Raw genomic sequence first — 22,043 nt, 5'->3', positions numbered from 1 at the left:
TTACGTTCTACAACCCTCACAAACCTCAGCCATCCTTCAAAAATTAACTTCTGTGGGAATCAGTGGACAAATGTATCGCTTTATAAAACTATTTCTCTCTAACCGTCATTTTAAGGTTCAAGTTCGCCGTGATCTATCACAAAATCATAAACAGTTCAATGGTGTCCCTCAGGATTGTGTTCTTAGCTCCACTTTATTCTCACTTGGCATAAATGATCTAGGGCTCAATTTACCAATAGGTGTCAAATCTTTACTGTTTGCTGATGACTTAGCGATTGTTTGCAGATCGGAAAATGTTATTACTATTAAAAATAAATTGCAAGAAGCCATCGACAGAATTAATCACTGATCTACATCTATACAAAATATGGCTTACAAATTTCCACAGAAAAAACTGCATGTCTTCACTTTAGTCGAAAAAGAAATACGCCTTTCTCTCCCGTACTACATCTAAGAAATTTACCAATTCCTCACAAAAATCTTCACAAATTTCTAGACCTTATATTTGATCATCAATTAAGTTGGAAACCGCACATTACATCATTAATGTCAGCCGCACCAAAATTAAATATACTCCGGTTTCTTAGCGGTACATCGTGGGGTTCGGATCGGTCTACCATGTTAAAACTTAACACTACATTAGTCTGTTCCAAGCTAGATTATGGTTCTTTTGTCTATGGCTCTGCACGTCGCCGAACTCTTACCAAGCTCGATTCAGTACATCATACGGGTATCCGGCTTGCTTCCGGTGCATTCAGGACCAGTCCCATTCTCAGCATTTGCTCTGAAGCAGGCCTACCTCCGCTATAATTTAGGAGACAAAAACTAGCTATTAATTATGTTTCCAAATTATTTGAACAAACAAATCATCCAGCTTACAAATATATTTTTATAATATTTTTAATAGTACACTTTATGTTTATGTTTTAATAGTACACTCGTATATTTTCTACAAAAGTATTAATAATTTATTCTGGACTTTATTCCCCAGGAAGTTGTTTCTTCTTTTTATTAAAAGTATTGAGGTGTTAAATAAACTTACTGTATAGTATTATCAATATTCTGCACTTGTTCGCACAACGTTTCAGGTTTCCCCATCTTTAAGTACTATTATTCCTTATTATTAAATACATTTTTTTTTATTTGTATTATGGTTAGTTAATTAAAATTTATAACACAACATTCTTTAAACAATATCATACACTATTCAATAGTGAATTGTTTAGACAATTTAGCGTTATAAATTTTAATTAAGTGACCATATGACAAAGAAATGGATGTGCTTAATAATGAGCAATATTAGTACTTGAAGATGGCGATACCAGAAACGTTGATTTTTCACCTCAACAATCTTAATTAAAAATAATTATTTATATTAGAATAATGAACGACATAAACGCAGCAAAGTTACCGAAGTCTTGCATTTTAATAAATCAAACTTTAAAATATACTTCAGCAGGATTTCCCCTTCTACCTAAAATATTCGAGAGATGCCACCAAAGGCGAAATATAGAAGAAGAGTATTTCGGATAAGCAGGTGTCCTTGAGTATTCAGAGAAGAGATATTCCTTGAGTGGATCAGTCTCTCGAGTTGGAAGGGGCTATTCCTGATAATAGAACTTCGTTCCGACTATCTCAATCTCAATATTGAGTCGTATCAGTCAATCAGAATTTAAGTTGGTGCAACTAACCTCATTCTGAAGCTTTGTCAACACAAACTACACAAAGATCACAATCACGTCTCAAATATTAATGAGCTACTTGATTTGATTTAGAAATACAACTTCGAATAATAAGTAAAGTAGTAAAACACTTTCGACATCCTCAAGGTCCATCTTCCAAGTAAAGAATGTGTTTACAAAAGTTCTATTGGATCCCTTCCTGGGGCAGGCTGATATATTATAATGCAAAGTGATCCCATTAAGTTCAGTTATCTTCACTTCAGCCCATTGTGACTCCTCGTGGCAGCCAGTTCAGTTTATCATCCACAAGGCCTTTGCATTCATCTTTTAAAAAACTAATATTGATGAACTCTTTAAATTATTAAATAGGTGAATAGTAAAAAAATAATAATAGTATATATTATTAGTATTCATATTTATTGATAAATCAGCCATCAATAGTAGAAAACCCAAGAAAAGTATCTAAAATTCAATAAATCATAAAAAGTTGAATTTAGGCCTTGTAGGATATTTTTTAAATTTGTTTTCAATTGCTTGAAACCCCCAAAATTAAAAACTGTCAATTACATCGAATATGATTTTCTATAATATAAGAGGGAAAAATAAAATCTATGATTATACCCCAAAAATAAAATGATACAGAAAATGAGTTCTATAAAAAATATCTAATTATAAATAAACATTCCATATGAACATCGAAAAAACGAGTAATAAAAGTTTTTTTTTTTCATAAAAAATTCTTCGAAAAACTAAAATATAATTCATCGGTTTTCTGGTCCTTTTTTCAATTTATCGGAAAACTGTCAAAAAACAAATGAAAATTTAAGTTATGTGAAAATTTTTAAGCCTTAGACATCCCCCCAAAAAAAACAAAAAAACTTTAAATTAATGTGAGGAAGAAATTGTATTGAATGTATGTTATATTATATAGTGAATAATGTTGTTGTTGTAAGTGTTAAAAATGAAGATATAATATAAGCTGTTAAATATTTAGATGTCCTTGAAGATGGCTAGAATGGCCGAAACGTTGGACTGGTGAAAAATAAAGTGTTGAGACAGAAATGGATACGAATTTTTGTTTACTTAATAAATAATTACCTTGTCTCAAGAATCTGAAATAATATAATTAAATACTTTTATTTATTTAAAACTTTAATTGAAAGAGTATAGTGATTATTTCAAAAAATAAAACAACAATATTATTTCTGATAATACGGAAGTTATTTTTAAAGTTCGTAACGATATGAGGCAGCAATGGACGAACGTTCTTCTTTTTTTTACCACCTTCCAGGACATTTCTGACATTAGGGACGGAGGGGTCTTATCTTACATGTAGCCAACCTATTCTTTCCAGAGTGGGACGTTCTAATTTTTATTCCGTGAGGCCTCTATTAAATAAAAGTCAACACTCAGGTTGGAATCGAACCGGCATTGTTGCACACTCGAGGTTGCTTATTTGACGCCTCAAACTCCTGCTACAAAACAGCCAAAATAGTGGCTGAAGGTACCAGATCAGCATGTGCTAGATTTCTAGACTATATGGTTGAGATTTTCTTCATCTTAATACTTATTTCATAATGCCACCCTAATAAAATTTACTCTTACACATCTGGACAGCAACTTGATATGAATACTGGCAAATTTGACCGATCTCCCACTTTCCAAAATTAGTTCTAACAATGACTACCAATAATTATGCTAATTTCCTTCATCAAACCTTTCTACGCGGAAACCTTTATGTTCATGTTCTTATGTATAATAATACCCACTATAAAGTTTGATCTTTAGATTTAAAAACTATTATTTTAAATTTTTACTTGATAAATATTCAAATCAGTATATTCGCAGATAAGTTTAAAAATAATCTAATTAGTGTCATTTTAAAATAATATTATACTTTTAAAATAATTTATTGATTAATTATTATTAGGAAAAGAGGCACATAAGTTCCTAGTGGTCCCGAACAATATACTGCACAAGGTTTGGACAATGTTCCCAGATTGACCCGTTACCTAGGTCCGTAACGATCGCAACGATGATATTATAAGACCGAATAGACCTTTGGGGATTGTGTATTGGATCCCGTAATTTCTGAATGGGGGCGATGGCTAGAGGGGAGGAGGGCTGGTAACTCCCTATCGTCTAATCGGATTGCCACCGTATCCGGGGCTAAGTTAATTTTTGCTCAGTTGTCCCTGATGGGCCCTTACTCGGACCATAACTGAGTTTCAGCGAAATGGGAGCACTCCCTTTTGTGTAGGGGGAGATTACCTGCGGAGTTGCCTCTTTTCTGTTTATACATTATCCATTCTACTGTTTATATTTGTTAAACAATTTCTCGGTAAATACAATATTTATTGAGCTAGATCAAATGTATTCAGTTTCAAAATTATTGCATACAGATATTTCTGAAATGACTTAAACGAGTAATTGTAAATTAAATAAATTAATACATTATATTTCAAAATAAGTATGGTTAAAATATTAGGAGCTCACGATGTATGTGAAATGAATTATTATAGTCAGGAAGTGAAAAAAAAAATACTGTTTCGCTCAAAGTTTGAGAAATAAACAGATATCTTCAATCCCAAACCCAAAGATATAACCATCCATACTACATACAGTGAAAGCTAAATATTAAGTGAGGTTAATCGTAACTATAGATTATAAACGTTTACTAAAACCACCAACGAAAGCTGTACATGTACATTCAGGTTTAACTAGGGAAGGTTAACCTCCACTGAACACGGTTAGTGATCTATACTTTCTACAGGTCCAGTTATAATTAACAGAGATTCTGTACACTGGAATACTAAAATTATGATAAATTAATTCGGTTTATCAGACTTATCTGTCTATATTTCTGTTGTTGCTAGCTTCAACTCAACATCATAAACTGAGTCATTTTTGCAAATTGTAGCTTATATTTAAGCGAAGTTACACATTAAATTCTTTTAACTCACCCTTTACCAAGGTTCTTGTAGGTGCTATTATAGGTAAAAGCCAAGCATGAAAGAAATTCCTTAAATAAATAATAATATTCATAAAATAATAGATAAAAAGTAAATTGTTTAAAGCTTTGTTATACGTATTTCTCTCATAAAAATAAACTTCCCTTAAAAATAATAATTATAAAGTTTTAATCATTAAGTTACAGTTATATTACTCAAAACAACTTTAAGATGAACAACAAAGAAATAAAGTACATTTTATTGTATTTTGCACTTCGGACTTATTTTAGGTGAGAATTTATAACAGATAATATTTTGAACCTTTTATCATTTTTTTAACTTACTTCTTGTTTGTATTTTATCTGCAAACACAAAACAATTACTCGAATTGGAGCAAGAGAAATTAGTAGCAAAGCGAGAGTGAACTAGCGAGGCCATTTTACTTAGCACTAAATGATGCTACTAATGCCTGCGGATTCAGTGGGCCCAATCATTAGGCCCTAAGCCCAGTGACTTAGCCCGGTTAACTTGGCCGATAAGTCGAAGGAGCTTCATTGACTGTGACAAGTTGCTGCCAAGTCATTAAGCCAAGAACCCACCACTCAGCGTAAATAGATCCCTCACTCCACTATAGTATTAACTAACGTCTCAGTTGAAATTAATTACCAACGCCCAGAGTTGCCAACTCCCTGATAAACACTAATCACAACCTCAGCTTGACCACAGAATGGAAGCAATTATCACTTATTACTCTTTGCCCAGTTTACACTGAAAAGCAGTAATCACAACTTGAGTCAAGCTATAATCTAAGATTTACGATGGAAACAACCATTTAGCGAAGGGATCTAACTTCAGAATGAAGGAAACGTAAACATTGATAAGAATATTGTGGATTTTTATAGCATTATAAAAAATTAATACTTTACTAAAGTTAAACAACGCGTGAAAATACAGATTTAAAAATTTAGTACATAATAATAAAAGGCTTGAACGCGAAAAGTATAACTCCTTTGCCTAACTTTGCTTAAATTTTCTTCATCTTGGTTGTTTACTTATTGTGCTAATACAAGCTGATTTCATAAATAAGGATTCCTATATTTTAATAAATATGAAATTCTTTTTATTTTCTAAAATATTTTAATCATTTTAAAGGTTATATATTTGTCCATTTGCACACATAATTACCACTTTGGTCTAAACATTTTTGAAAACACTGTGATGGCTTTCCTAGTCATTTATGACAAACGGGAAGGAGAGGGGTCATCTAGAGATAACCAACCTGTTCTAACCATAGTGAGGGATCAAGATTTCATTACGTGGTACCACCACAGCAATAAAAAAAGTCAACACCCCAGGCCGGATTCGAACCAGCACCGTCAAAGTTCCCAGGTGGCAAAGGCCTGCGCCTTAACCACCCAAACTATGGACGGCCCCTCATTTTTGATCTCCCTGGGCTGAGTTGAATCGCTTTCCTGCGAAGGATCTCACTGGGTTCCACTCATTCGGGTGTAAAGGTATCCAACCAAAACCTTTTTCAATCCCAAAACCCATTTTCCATGACTTCACAGGCAGACTCTGTTTGAATATTTTTGGAATTTGCGCCTGATTCACCTTCTTGACTTTTTACTTTCTCCAGAAACCCACGATTAACTCCTTAAAATAGTTCTAAACTAATGTGCGGTGTTAATATGTGGCTATCCTCCTAAAATACATATTTAAACCAACCATCCCGCCGAAACTAATCAGATTTTAGAAATCTAACACAAAGCTACTAAGGGTTTCTCTTATCAGAAAATCAATCCATGTTTAGAAAACTTCACTCAATTAAATAGTACTAACTATTAATAAGCATTTTTACACCAAAAAAAAAATCAATTGCTGTAATGTTCATATTTTTCATTGTTTATTATATTTTCGGGTTGATGGGAAAATTAATCAAGAGCTATTTCTTTAACATAAGTTTATCACTTTCGCCATTAACACGACGGTATCATTTAATAAGACGGTTTACTAAAGTGTCTTACTTATTGTTTATGATTAAATTTGAACTTTCAAAGAATTATTTTTATTAATAAGTTAGTTTGGGGACCATGACTGCTTGTAATGATTATATCATATTTACTATATTGGAGGGTAATCTCAAAAGTAAGATCTGTTTTGTTTTTTTTGCGTGTGTTTTTTTTTAATCAAAGCGTAAACATTTTTCTATTTTTATACAAAATCAACACTTCGATCAATAGATCGAGTGAGACCCTCTACCCCCTAGACCCTCTACCCAGGGTAGAGGGAAATTATTTCCACCCCCTTATTTTAAAGACTAAAATATACAGAAATTTTAAATAACTCATATTACGATAAATATGAATTTATCCTGTATTGTACAGGATATAAATGAAAGAGTCATAAAATGAAATGGTTCTAATTTTTACTAGATATTATTATTTATTGTGAATATTTGCCACTCCCTCATTTTACTTATCATATTTTATCCTCACTTCTTCTAGTATATAGATAGATTATGTTCATCTTATTTATCTTTCTGTTTATATACACTTAGAAATTTTATTTATTTATAAATAATTATTTTTTATTTATTTATTTTTATTTTGGTATAAATGGGATCATTTATTATTATTACGTATTGCGAGTTTGTGGCAGATTATAATATTTATCATATAATCATATAATCATCATTTATATAAAAAAATACAAGCTCAAGATATTACGGTAACACGCATTACCTATCCTTCTATTATTCTAATTTTTCTTCCCTAAGGCTGTTTTCTTTTCCAGTTAATCAAAATATTTCATTTTTTATAACATAAAAACTCTTGGCAAATCTCAAGACAACATTCTTCTTACAAACAATACACATATACTAACAATTGGCGAGTGCTCATTACAAAAGATTTAGTTAAAAATTAGTAGGATAACATACTAAAAAGACTGAAAAGGGCGTGGAAGAGAGGTCCCCTGCTCCGGTAATATTTCAAATCTGAATAACGCCCTTGGAGGCATGCCGCTGGGTATTGTTGTTCCTCATTCCGAGCACGCCATTAGTAAGTTTATGTTTTCCTCATATAATAAACTAAATTAAAATATATATTATACTACAAGAAATAAACTAAATGAAAAAATTAACACCTTTAAACAAACACCTTCAAGAAAAATTAGATCACTAGAATTCTAGAATGACCTTTACCAATAATAAATTAATAGATAAATCCTAGATCAAAAGTTTAGTACGAGTTATATTTTATAACTGTGCACAGATGGTACTCATCCATATATTTATATGTTGATTTTTTTTCTCACCATATTCCTCAGTATTATTTCTGTAACTTCTTTTTTGTTCAAATGAATTTTTATTTGAAAATCTATTGCCCATTAGTGTGAAATGTTTTATTATTTATCAATAAAACTTTATTTCTTATTAATGAGAAAAACCCTTGTTGCAGAAAAATAGGTGCAAACTTAAAAACTAAACAATGAAATAAAGCAACATAAAAAAAAATAAAATAATGATTATATCAATGTAGAAAAACCTGATGAGCGACAATTGAAAACAATTTCTTTGAATACTTCTTTTATGACTGAAAGACCCTAAAAATGGCAGAGGTGTAAGAAAGTGTTTATAAACCAAAAAAAGGAGTTTTCTCTGGATAGGAAAAAATTTTGATTAAAATTTAATTCTCCCGTTTGATGACATTGTTCCGCCTAGACAACAACCTAAATACTGTATTTCAGTTCATTTGGCCTCTAGTCCCCAATGCGGAAAAAATAAATGCTAGACATCCCGGAAAACTCCGAAACCTAGTTCTACCAGCTATAAAATTATAATTATACGGGTTTATATAATCAAATCCCATAACCTTCGATTCAGTGCAATAGTATCTTAATTTCGGGGAAAATACAAATAATTAGGGAAAAAACATACTTGACTATAGCATATGACCTACCTTACTTCTAATACATTTCACTATAAATTAGGTTTGAATAATTCAAAATCTAATTATACTTTTCGTTAAAAATAGAAAATTATTTATTTTTCTAACTGTTTATAAATATATACTGAGGTGGATGAACTATTTGCATTGTTTCCACATTGACGATTCTTGGCAACTTGGTCGCGCTCTGAGATATCTCCTCTCTAGACTTATTCAACCTAACAGACCGATCTTGGCAAAGTACCAAGTGATTCGTTCACAAAATTGTTGCAACATTTACTTTTTTTTCCCCCCGGAATGTTAAAATACGAATAACTTTTCCGAGAAGAAATACTGGACGAAGAAAAACATACACAGAAGTTACAAATTGTTTTTATTATTAACTTAACTTAAATATACTTATATATTTTTAATTTGAGAGAAGTAATATGAATTAGTTTTAAAAACCGTGATAATTATACAAGTTATAAATGTTTTTGATGTAAATAAGGACTTTAAAAATAATAAATTAAACTATTTATTATTTTTTTTCGCTAATAGAACATTTATTGGTGTATTCATTCAGCATATCTTCAAATGGATAACAAAACTGACTGATGGGTATATGTTGATGTACAAAGATAAAAAGATAATGAATTAACATTTAATCATACTTTTTCATAAAAGGGCACTCATTAGAAGAAATATAGTAAAATTGAGAAACAAGGTAAAATTCGCAGCTGTCGATTTTTTTTTTTTTTGTTCTTTTTTAATTTTTAAAAAATGTTATTTTTATTGGCCATATTCCCCCCAAAAGGACTCTAAAGCAAAAAGTGATACCAAAATTCAAAGAAATAAAAACAATAAATTAGTAATGGTAGTAGGCATTTTTCTATAAAATGAATGAGTTGAACTAAATTTTTAACCAAATACTCTTTACTAAAACCAAAATAAAGCAAAACCAATAATGAAAAAAAACTTGTGTTAATTTTTCGCTGGTTACTAAGAAGAGGGTTAAATATTTATCCCATTGAATATATTTAATTGCTAATAAATATTTTATGTGGTAATTGGAAAACTTATGTAATCGGACATTATTTCAGTTCAAAATATTAAATTTTACTAATTTTGTAATATTATCAGTTACTTTTATTAAGTTTTTGTTGTTAGGGAGTTCCCATAGTTGTATAGTTATACCAACTACACGAGCCTATATTAAAAAATAAAGATCATATCTCAATAAAATACTCTACATGACAATAAAAACAAACAACATTCTCTTAGCGAACCCAATCGCTACACAAACAGCTCTTGTAATTCGTTTTAATGGTACCCATAAACGGCAATGGGAACAACTGAAACCAATAAACAAACTAATTGCAATTCGATGAAATTAAATTAGAACCAATTACCACATTCGTTGATGAGCTTTTGCATTCCCCTTACGGCTAATCGCATATATTTAGTAGGATGGAAATGATCTGAACATAATCTAGGATCATTGATATCTAAATTGATGAGAAGGAAAATCGTTCTGTTCGGTTATTTCCATAATGAACAGCTGGATAGTAGAGTAGATTTATTGTAACTTCTTGGGAATAACGTTGCATCTATGGCACGAACGAATATTTAGGAAATTATTGAATGGGGAAAAAGCATAAGTATTGTGGACGTAGTACCAGTAGTGGAAGTACCACCTTTTAACGATGAACAGTACATGACAGAAGTAAGGCCATTGAAGATGGGTTAGTTGAGGCTTCACCTTAGCTATCTTATACCAGCAGTGGCTTAGGTTCGATTCCGGTCTGGGCGAGTTGACTTTTATATTTTGGCTCCCTCTCAGATTAGGTTGGGCTGCAGCTGAGGGAGTAGAGGCATAGGTTTTCGCGACTTCATAACTACAGCAGCGCCAGTTCGAATACAGCCTGAGGGTTGACTTTTATTTCTGTGGTGGTCCAAAGAAATAAAAACTTGACCTCCCACCATGGTTACAACAGGGTGGTACTCTGTAGATAATCCTCCCACGTATGTCAGAAATAACCAGGAAGGGGTTCATAATAAAAAATAAGAACAGATTGATTATCTTTTAGGGCAATCCCTTCCCTTACATATCACTCCTGGTAGCAGGTGAAAAATAAATTACAAGACAGAACGTTCTAGAATACATTCCATTTAATTTTTTTATTTAAATAAAATATGATTTAACAGGAAAGCTGCTACAACAATGTATGAAAGGTAAGGGGACAAGATCTAATACTTACTCCCTTACTCCCAAGGAAGTAATCGTTAATTATATAATGTAATCAAAATTACAAATAAAAAATAATAAAATTATATTTCGCCTTACACAGACTAAACCAAGATGGTAGGACAATAATATCATATATATTGTACAAAAACTATCAGCATAAACAAGAAAAATTAATAATAACTATAGTTTATATTAAATGTAATTAAAATATTTCTTTTTAGTTAAGGATATTAAAGACGTTTAAACTATAACAAGGGTTTAAATAAGAAAAAAAAACTAACTTAAATCCCAAATACGGTAAATAAAATAATTTCACCAAAATAAAAACCGTCTATCTAATTCATAAATTAATTAAGTTTAATTTATCGAAGCTGGTTTCCAATAAAACTCACTCAGAAAACTAATTACAATCACCTTTGCCTTTACAGACTCCCAGGGAAAGGGTGAAGTTTTATAAACGAGGCTGAAAATTAAATAAAGTAAGGCTTAACAACAAATTTTTCAATTATTCTCAAACGTAGTAAAGTATGTAATAATATTAATATGAATAGAACGTAAGTAAACAAAAAAAACATCTATATAAAGCGAATACAGAGGGAATCCGTTTTCAAACGTTAGCACAATAATATTGTTTGCGGTTGGTTACATTTATTAAGATGGATGGTAGTTTAAGCCAAATGCCCGACAATGTATTGCTTAATTATTATTTTTAAATTCCATTAGTCTAGTTATTCATAAAGCTTTGAAAATTAAAACAAAAAATAACAGAAGGAGAACCACCGGAAATAATTTATATTTTAATACAAGACCACACCACTAACCTTAGAATTCATTTTAGAAAGAAGTACAAAAAAAAATTTAATAAATAATCCATTTAAAATGAGGTTATTTTTTATAATACAGAAAAAGTATAACTAAATTTTACATCTTAAAAGCAACAAATATCAGAATTCACAAATAAACTATCATGAAATATCAAACAAAAATATGTTCGACTCTTGGGAATAAAGAAAGTTTATAGACAAAAAATGACAAATAAAAGTATCAAAATGTGTTGTGTCAATTTATATCAAAGATAAAATTGTTGCCGATTCACTTGATAATTTAAAAATAATAAAAAAAAAATTATTCTGCTTAATTTTTAAGATTTTTTTAAAAACTTTTTCCCTATACAATACAACTTGAAAAAAGTAAGGACAGTACCAATTATCAGCAAACAAAAACTTAATAGTTTTCTTATATATAGTTTTAGAACTGAGTTTAAAAATATGGAAAATGATTGCAAGAGGAAAAAGCAAGAATTCACCTAAGTATTGCCTGAAGATCAAAAACATGATGTAAAGGTCCCAGAAAAAAACCACCTAATAAAAAAGAAACAGCTGGGAAAAATAAATTTTAACAATTACTTCCAGCAGTTGATATGAAAACAAATATTTTTTAAAAAAATGACTGAGGCGAAGATGAAAAAGTTTGAAAGGGACAATTGAAGAGCCGAAACGTTACAAAAATTTGGAAAATACATAAATAGAATTGTTATGATTAAAAAACAATTTATTATTATATTGTTTGATTTCAAATATTTTAAAATATTTTTTCCTAAAATAATTTAACTGATATGCAATAATTAAAAATGAACCCCACTAAAAAAAATAATAATGTTGTTCATTATAAACATTAAATTAATGTAATACAAAGTTTAATCCACAACTTGTTTTTTTTTAATTTTAAATTATGTTCTATAAGGCCTATCTGGACATACGGAGTTGAGCTTTGGGGCTCCACTAAACCATCAAATTCCTCCAGAATCCAATCCTTACAGTCCAAAATCCTTAATGCTCCTTACTTTGTCACAAATCAAGTCATCCATCAGGACCTCAATATTCCTATGTTGCCGATTTGGCCAGAACCAGATTCCGTTCCTTCCATAATAAACTTCTCAACCACCCAAATCCACTTGTTTCTAACCTGGCTTCTCCTTCATTACCTAATAATCCTCCTAGGCGTCTGAAAAGAAGATGGCCTCGAGATCTTCTCCTCTAGAAATGTTTTTGGAGTTCTTTCAATGGGTAGATTCTCCACATGTTTTTATCATGTCACTATGTCACCTACAGCAAATTTACTTGTTGTATATATGTGTATAGAGTTGTAAATATCAATAAATAAATTATTAAAAAAAAAAAATTATGTTCTTGTTTTTTATACTCGTATTTCATAATACTGATATTGTACAAAAAGTAATAATGAATTCTGTTTTAATATAACAACACACATTTAATAAAATACTACATTAGTAAGAGCACAGCTTTCTCTTAAATCTATAGAAATGAAGCCATACTATTTTTTTTTCTAAATAATATTTACTCCCACCAAAGTAAGAAGAATTTTTTTTTATCCACTGGAGGAGAAGAGGGTTAACTCTAAGGCTAAACTTCTCAAAAGAAGCAAGAGTAACTCCCAAAGAATACGACATTTGAATACGAACGGTATCGAACAAGGGGACGCTAGCAAGTTTTTAGGTGGCCACAAGTTGATACTGCATAATTGTGAGGGCAAAGGCTTCCATATTATTTACTTTAGGCCCCAACTCTCCTTTATTAGAAAACTCAACCCCAGGAAAAGTTCTTTCTTTCCAAGGAATTGAATTACAAGACCGCTGCCAACAGGCCAAACCAAATGGAAACATAAACAAACTTAACCCTAACTTGCCCTAATCCGGAACAGACGAAATAATTCTGAACTTAATCATATCGCTCTACGGTTCTCATAAAAAGATTTAATAACCTTTGAGACCGGAGCGCTTTTTATTTGTTTTTTGTATATTTCAATAATTAATTTCTTTTTTCCAAGGCATGGTTACACTATAATTTTTCTATAAGGAAAAATTATGAAGAAGATGGTCAGGGTTTAGTATCTCAAAAGAGAAACTAAAATAGTTTACAAATATTTATTTACCGACGTTTAGCCCCACTTTATGAGCTTCATCAAGGCTGTTCAAGTTTATAGCTTCAGAGACCTTCAAGTTATCAACGTAAGTCTCTCAAGCTTCGGAAAATGAATAGTTGTAAACTATTTTTTTTTCTCTTTTGACTGCAACCCTGACCATTTTCTTAATAATGTGAAATTATAACTCATATATATATATATATATATATATACGTGTGTGTGTGTGTGTGTGTGTGTGTGTGTGTGTGTAGTACGATCTCTCAAAGCATCCTTAAGCATGATAATTATAACTGTTATGTTTTTTTGTAGACTTTTATTATATATATATATATCGTGATCGTCAACTACACACATGTCACTTCAAATCCCACTAATTCCTGGAAAATTGATTAATTTATTTATTCAAATCAATCAATGAGTAGGATAGTTTGGAAAGAACCATTAAGTGCGCATGCTCTAATTTGAAAGGAAAGGGCATAACCTCTTTCACTACTTATACCTCGTCAATTACTGAACTCAATAATAATAATAAATTTAAACGATTTCAGCAACTGTGACGTCTAACAACGACTAAGTACCTCTACATACTCACCTTGCAACAGATGTATATGGTTTTTATAGTGATATAGTATATTTTTTAAGTTTAATCTGTTTTTTTTAAAAATAATTTCTAGCAAAAATATTATTAACTTGTGTTTTAATTACGATTTACTGCTATACTTTTCATAATCACAACACAAAATAGTAAATTGCTAATTAATGATACTCAAAACATTTTTGATAACAATAAACAAAGGAAAAACCTGTTAAGCTATTTCAACTTTTTAGTTACACCCTGAAAGATATTTTAGTTCGATTAGGTTGGTAACCTGTATGATGACCACTCCATCTGCCAGAAATGGTTAGGTGGAAAAAAAAATCTGTTGCGCTGGGTGCATTACACAACTTTTACTTAACACCCTACAAACCTACCTAAGTTAACCTTCACTTAACACCCTACAAACCTACCTAAGTTAACCTTCACTTAACACCCTACAAACCTACCTAAGTTAACCTTCACTTAACACCCTATATACGTACCTACGTTTTGTATTGAATCGTAGACAATTGTTAAACATATCCCTATGTTGGTGATTTTCGAAACAAATAAAATAAATAAAGGCAAGGAAAGGCGAGAACCATGAACAAAAACATCCTTTTTTCTGTTACAATAAAAATTTTCTATTTCAAGGTTCCTCAAAGTGGGAGAATAACGAATAAATATTTTTTAATCAAGATTACAAACGTTTGACGAAAGATAAGGTACTTGTAAGGCAATCGTGAAAGATCGGGTAGTCTCGGCTTTTTCCGTTCTAATAGGATATCTTTCCTTTTTTTCTCATTTAGTTATTCATAAAATTCTGTAATATTTTGTATTTACACATTTTTATTATATCTAACAATGAGAAATGTTTACTTTTTTAAATAAACAGAATTAATGTTACTTTAAAGAAAGATTTTCTTAAAATTCGCCAATTGAGCCCTCCCAGGCGATTTCAATGAAGATGAGACCTATATGGTATTAAATATCAATTAATCGCTCATTTATTCACTGAGTTTGATCAAAATCGTTAGAGCCTTTTTGGAAACAAAAAAAAAAATGTGAAAAACTATTTTATCAAAGAGCACTTTCGGTCGGTCAATTTAAGCGAAAATGTTATTTCCACGAACCAGCCACATGCCCGCCTTAAATATGTAATTTCAAGTTCGTACAGTTTTTGAGCAGGGCTGATCGCACACAGACATACAGACCATTTTGCGATACTTGGTTATTTGGACTTAAATGATATCAGAACGTGTATTTTAGTCAAATTTTGCACTATCACAATACTTTACCGTACAATATATTCCATATCCAGGTAAGTGAAAATAAAACGGTAGAAGTTAGATTAAAAAAAAAAACTTCAAAGAAACATAATACATTTTTGCTAAGCTATCATTATAAAAAAAATAGGTGTTATTTCATCTAATTTAAACTCTAGCGATATTTGCATAAAATCTGCTTGAAGTAACTAAATTTTATATAACTATCTATGGATAGGTCCAAGGTATTCTAAATACTTGAAATAAACCAAATAGGAAAATTGTTAAAATTATTTATTTAATTCGGTTCTAAATCACCAACATGGTAAAAATTAATATCATTAATACAGCTATTATCTTTGGTATGTATACATTAAAAGATATTGGTAACATTTAAAAAATATAATTAAATGAATATGAAAATCAACATATATTACATAAATGTACTAAAATCCATTTGATCTACAGTGTCACGTTTCATTGAAACTAGAAATGATTTATTTATTAATATTTTATTATACACCGAACGCTTAGATGTTGGATGCACTTTCATTTTAATGATAAGCATTGTTATAATCAGTATGTAGATATATAATGTATTATTGTATTTATTTATTTTTGTTTGTTTCAGGTCAGGGGAGACGTGGAAAAAAGATCTATAACGGCCGTTAGATCCGGCCAACCGACTGAAAAAAGATATATTGCAGCCCTAGCGAAAAATGGAGATTATCCAAGACTAGCTTGGAATAAAAAGTATCATTCGCTAGAGGATATACCGTTTGGACAAGATCCTATAGAAGATAATAAAAGATATCTTGGAGCCCTTGCACGAACAGGTGACCTCAGAGTGGCAAGAGAACGAGAGGATAAGAGGGACGACGTAGACAGTCTAATAAGAGACATAGCATCTGCTGACGACCTAAGAAGACTTCGCCTTGAAGCACTCCGTGAGGAATTGATGAAGGAACGAGATGACGAACCGGAGCAGGATGATGATACCGACAATGACAAGCGATCTTTGGCGTCCATCGCCAGAGCAGGAGGCATACCTGGAAAGAGAAGCGTGGAAGCCTTGGCGAGAATCGGTCTTCTCAAACCTATCACGACCACTCACGACTTCACCGAAGACCTTAATGACTACGAAAAGAAAATATCATCAGATGAATTCGAAGACGAAAAGCGAGGAGGAATTTCATCTCTCGCCAGAAACGGCTACTACAATAACAAAAGGACTGTCGATGAGGAACTAGAAGAACTCATGAATGAAGTATACGGAATAGGAGAAAAAAGAAACGTCGCATCTCTAGCAAGAGGATTCAACCTACCTCAAAACGGAAAAAGATCTGAAGAAATAGAAGATAAAAGAAACCTTCAATCTATCATGAGAGACCGCGGTGGCAAACGGGATGGTTACACAAACAATGCTATTCCGTTCGTCAATAACGACAAGAGAAATGTAGGTGCACTCGCAAAGAACAGAGATTTTCCCTACGCCTACCGCTTTGGAAAAAGGGAAGTATCAGAAGTAGAAAATGATGAAATGTCCAAACGGTACGTCGCAACGCTGCTCCGAGATGGCCGCCTACCTATTGGCCCTGACGCAACTCCAGAGCACGAAACAACTAATCTAAAAGATGATAACTCAGCAAATGAAGGTAAAGAATCTACTTCTCAAATCACTGAAGATAAAAACCAATCTGTGAGGCGAAAAAAAGACATCTCGGAAGTTGAAAAAGAAGAAAATCATACCCGCAGTAAAAGGGAAACTTTCATCGCTCCCATAGCCGGAGAAGTAGCGGTGCCACCGTCCGGGGACTTGCACTTTGGAGGTATGCTAACCGACAACAGATGGGCCGACGAATCTTCGCCGCTCAACAAACGGTTCTTTGGTAAGTACCTTAAAACCCCTAAAACCCGATAATGGCCATTATAAGGTTCCACTCCTCGTTGAGGTTTGGGGCATTCCTGTAGAGACGACTGTGTTAGATAGGCATGCCTGAGTGTATCCCAGAACCTGGATGTTGTACCGGTAGAGAGCACTGTTTGTGCATGGGGACGGTCCCGTAGATAGACTTGAGTTGAATGGCGAGTCTGATTTGGGAGGTTTACAGGTGTGGATACTTGGATCAGCCCGGAGAAGAGGCACATCGGCGCTCTGGCACGAGGTGGCTGGCTTCCCAGGGCTTACCTTCGATCAGGACGCCAGCCAAGGTCCGTCTGCATGAGGTCTGAACAACACCCTCATCCCAGCATACATATCCTACCAACATTCCAACTTCCAATCTCATTCTCCTTAATGTCCTAACAAATAAACTCTAGATTTAAGTTAATTAGTTGTTTTTTTCAGAATATTTACATTGAGAGTCAAGTTCAAGAGTTATTCAACGTTCTCCCATACCAGACAATGCTAAATAGAACCATTATTTTACTGCACTAACAATATAATAATGCATAAATCATCGTTTTAAACCAATAGAGACAATTATTAATAAAAATATTACAGTAAACAAATAAATGTGAACAATTTCAAACGTAAAAACATCAGGGTTTATAAGTAAGAGGAAAAAGAAAAAGTAAAAAATACCATCTCACTCACTATTAATCTGCCAGAGAGGATGAGGACAGGCTAGAAAGCATTCTATCTCAGTTTAATTTCAAATGGAACTCGGGGGCTCTTTTTAAACGTTATCTGCTCCTAAATCAATCTCTGGTTTAATGGCACAATCACGAATTCCAATGCAACTTTTATACATCACTCAATATAAAACAACAAATACTCTGAGACAGACTGATGGAGTATTCTTCAAGGAAATAAATGATCAAAGTGGGATTAGAAAATGTTAGTGGAATTCTATACATCATTTTTTTTTAGTAACGAAAGTCGATGATAAAACAGATTTGTTAGTTATTAAATGAAACAATCACCAAATAGCATTATACTAATTTAATATTTGATGAGATATATCTGAGTAAACTTAAATAAAAAAATGATCCACACCCAACAGCAACTACGTTGCACTGGACCGCTTGTGAACAGGCCACACTTTACTGGAAAACATCCACCATCATCTAGCCACAATTTTAACACTAGTCTTTAATGGTTTTTTTAAAATTTATTTAATTTATTAATTGCATCAACTCATCTTATTTTCCATATGACTAATTCTAATATAAACCACTATGACGAATTCTAAAGATAGACCAAAGGCGTCAATGAACCAAGAACGTATAACAAAAATAATATTCAATAATCTGATTTAATACGAATACTTTATTAATTTAAATAAAAAACTGAGTCAAAAAACCGTTTCAGAATAGATATTTTTGTATTATTCACTCAGATTGGCAAACTCCAATTTCAACAATTTTCAAAAAGTACTTTTAATAATATTTCTAGATTCACAATACATTTTTTTTTAATAATGACAAGAATGTAATAATAAAACAGTTAACTAAAATGAATACTGTGATTTTACCTATCTATTCAGAGCTAAATTTTTATTGCATTAATATTTAAATTAATAGGAATGATTTCAAAGTTAGTCATTGAATTAATTAAAAAGGTCCAAATATAGTCTCAGTGACATTAAAAAATCTAGTGCAGTACGCCCATCACACAAATTTCACTTAGCACCCTACTTTGAATTGAAATTAATCCTCAGATATTTTTATATCATTCAGAATGGCGAAAATTTCCCATAATTTTCCAAATGAGCCTTAAATTGGCAAATTGACCAACTCGAATCACAACATTTTCGAGAAAAGTACATTTAATAAGATTTCTCTTTTTAATTTAAACATTTCTATTTTTTTTTTTCAAAAGTATTGCAGTAATACAAAAATAAAACAATTTACTACAATGTACATTCTGCTCTTATTCAATACTAAATTGTTATAGTATCAAAAAGTCATTATTTAATAACTATAATGACAAACAAACGTTATTAAGTGGCGAACCTGCGCACAGTCTAACTCAGAGATGGGCAAAAATTAGCTTTACTTGAAACAAACAACTAATATTGCCATGGATACGATATTTATTTATCAATGGTTCATTCATGAATAAAGATAGTATCCATGGCAATATTAGTTGTTTGTTTCAAGTAAAGCTAATTTTTGCCCATCTTTGGTCTAACTCATGTTAAAACATGTTATTTTTGCTTTTGTCACCCTCCATTCCCTTCCAAAATATTGGGCTTCCCCACAATATATAATTTGTCTATGTTACTATCTTATTTTCGGAAATGTATTTTCAATCGGAAAAAAGATTTTTCCTCGTATCTCCTTAAATTAATAATCAAATTTAATTAAATTAATTTGTGTCCATTTTTCACTGCTAGGAAAAATTTTAAATGGAAAAAATGGACATTGTAATTACTAAAAAAATAAATAAAGTTACATTAGAGGAAGACATTTTGAAAATTCAAGATTTAAGCCTCTATAAAACTATTTCAAGGAGCATTAAAGACCAGTTAATTGTATATTGCTATTTTCTTCTTCTTCTTCTTTTACTGGCACAATATGCGCATGAAGCCCCCCTTGGCCTGCTCAACGGCCGCCAACCATCTTCCTCTATCTTCTGTTAGGGTAACTGGGATCCTCAGTTGTCGCAGATCCCGCCTCACAGCATTCCTCCATCGGCCCTTCGGCCTACTACGTTGCCGCACACCATCCGGAACGTAACTGTACAGTTTATGAGCCACTCTTTCCTCGCTCATCCTCATTACTTGGCCAAGCCATTTAACCCTTTGTATCCTTATGTACGAGGAGATGCTACATTCCTTACAGAGCCCAAAAAGTTCATAATTTTTCCTTCTTCGCCAATTACCATTCTCACATACGGGCTCTAAGATTCTCCTCAGAATTACTCTTTCAAACCTGTCTAGCAGGTTAATGCTTCTATTGCTTAGGGCCCAGGTTTTTCCACCGTATGTGACGACTGGCCTTATCAACGTTTTGAACGGGTGAACTTGGTGATACGGCTGATAAGTCTGCTTTTTTTTATTGTTATTTTATTATTTAGTCAAAATATTTACAGCAGTTATCAAGAATATCGAAAAAATATATCATGTAAAGGGGCAATTCCGACACTTAGATGTTATCGAAACATAAACCTGTCTCACATATGCAATGTCAGTTTTTGAGCTAGGCTGTTCACACATTTTGCGACACTTGGTTATTTGGACACCAGAGACCTCACAACGAGTATTACCGTCATAAACCTGAAGTTAAAATTTTTTACGAACGCAATACTTCTCCTTCCCATATATACCATACATAAAAAAATGAAATTATAAAAGGATTCAGTGCAGGTTATAATATATACCTGTACTAAATTCATTGTTTTTACCAAAAGATTCTCGATCATCTATATTTTTAACAATACATACAAAAACAAAATTTATGCGAACAAAAATATGGAATAATCAATCTAAATAAGGTAATATTTCAGATTTAGAAAAACAAATTCAAAAAACCTAAAATATTGCATCTTCTGTGTAAGTCGAATATATATTAGTCACTATTTTTTTTAAATTTATTTATTTTATAACAGATCGGCCTGGTGGTCCTCACATGGTTGATATAACCGTTACATTATATTTTTAGTCACTAAAATAAAATATTTTTTACCAATGGTCTGCACGTATCACTTGCACTAGAGTTATTAATAATAAATAAGCACATAACTAGATGCACAAATAGAATTCCAAATAATTATGCACATAGATGTTGTTAAGGCAGATAATTCATAAATAATAAATTTTTGCATATATATTTTCACTCCTATGTATGCTTTGGGACATGGTATTTGCACATCAGCATCACTGTCAAGAACATTTTTTAATTTTTTTATTTGCACTTTAATTGTTTGTAATATATCACATACTTCCACCTGATAAATATTATTAATAATAAACAAAAGAAATTGATTTCAAATTACTTCAAAGTAAATTTCAGAACCCGATTGATTTGGTGTTTCTAGTTGGGTAAAATTTAGTACCGAATTCAATATATTATTTTAAGAACTGGGAGGTGGAGGAAAGCTATATTCTGCATCTCAGAAGCTGAACTGTAACTAGCAGTATGATGTAGCAATATGATGTAATTTTTATCTTCTCCACACTCATATTAGTTATTATATATAACTTTTAAAGTTATATTCTACATAAACTTCTAAGAAAATATAATAGTTAAAAAAAATATATTAAAAGAAACGAAAGACCTAATAAACCACAGAAAAAGCAAAGCAATAACTATAAACTTATTTAAAGAATAAATATTGATTAAATAATTCGTTATAATAAATAATATTTAAATTCGTAAGCGTGTAATAGTATGTATCTATTTTTTTTTTTTTTTTTTAATTGATAGATTTATTTAGTGATAGATATTACAATCTGCCACACAGTTGTGGGCAATAGGTAATATTGATAAATGATCTCATACA

At 31.6% G+C, this 22,043-nt stretch overlaps 1 protein-coding gene and 1 long non-coding RNA gene across 6 annotated transcripts in view; one reads left to right on the top strand and one right to left on the bottom strand.

Moving 5' to 3' along the window:
- The window catches only part of Nplp1 (Neuropeptide-like precursor 1), a 348,625-nt gene that overhangs the window by 299,890 nt on the left and 26,692 nt on the right, over window positions 1-22,043 (top strand). For 2 of the 4 annotated variants that reach the window (XM_014421104.3, XM_014421103.3), the window contains exon 2: window positions 16,227-17,484. In XM_014421104.3, the coding sequence (XP_014276590.1) occupies window positions 16,227-17,484 (1,258 nt within the window). Of the gene's footprint in view, window positions 1-16,226; window positions 17,485-17,706; window positions 17,822-22,043 lie in introns of all 4 variants that reach the window. The other 2 variants (XM_067052163.1, XM_067052162.1) reach the window with 2 other exon arrangements.
- Window positions 1-22,043, bottom strand: part of LOC136796954 (uncharacterized) — a 326,124-nt gene that overhangs the window by 283,798 nt on the left and 20,283 nt on the right. The gene's annotated exons all lie outside the window — the stretch shown is intronic.

This window comes from Halyomorpha halys, unplaced genomic scaffold, assembly GCF_000696795.3.
Source record: "Halyomorpha halys isolate HHAL.00 unplaced genomic scaffold, Hhal_1.1 Scaffold303.1, whole genome shotgun sequence".
NCBI classification, from domain to species: Eukaryota; Metazoa; Arthropoda; class Insecta; order Hemiptera; family Pentatomidae; genus Halyomorpha; species Halyomorpha halys.
This window is presented reverse-complemented; position numbering and strand designations above follow the sequence as displayed.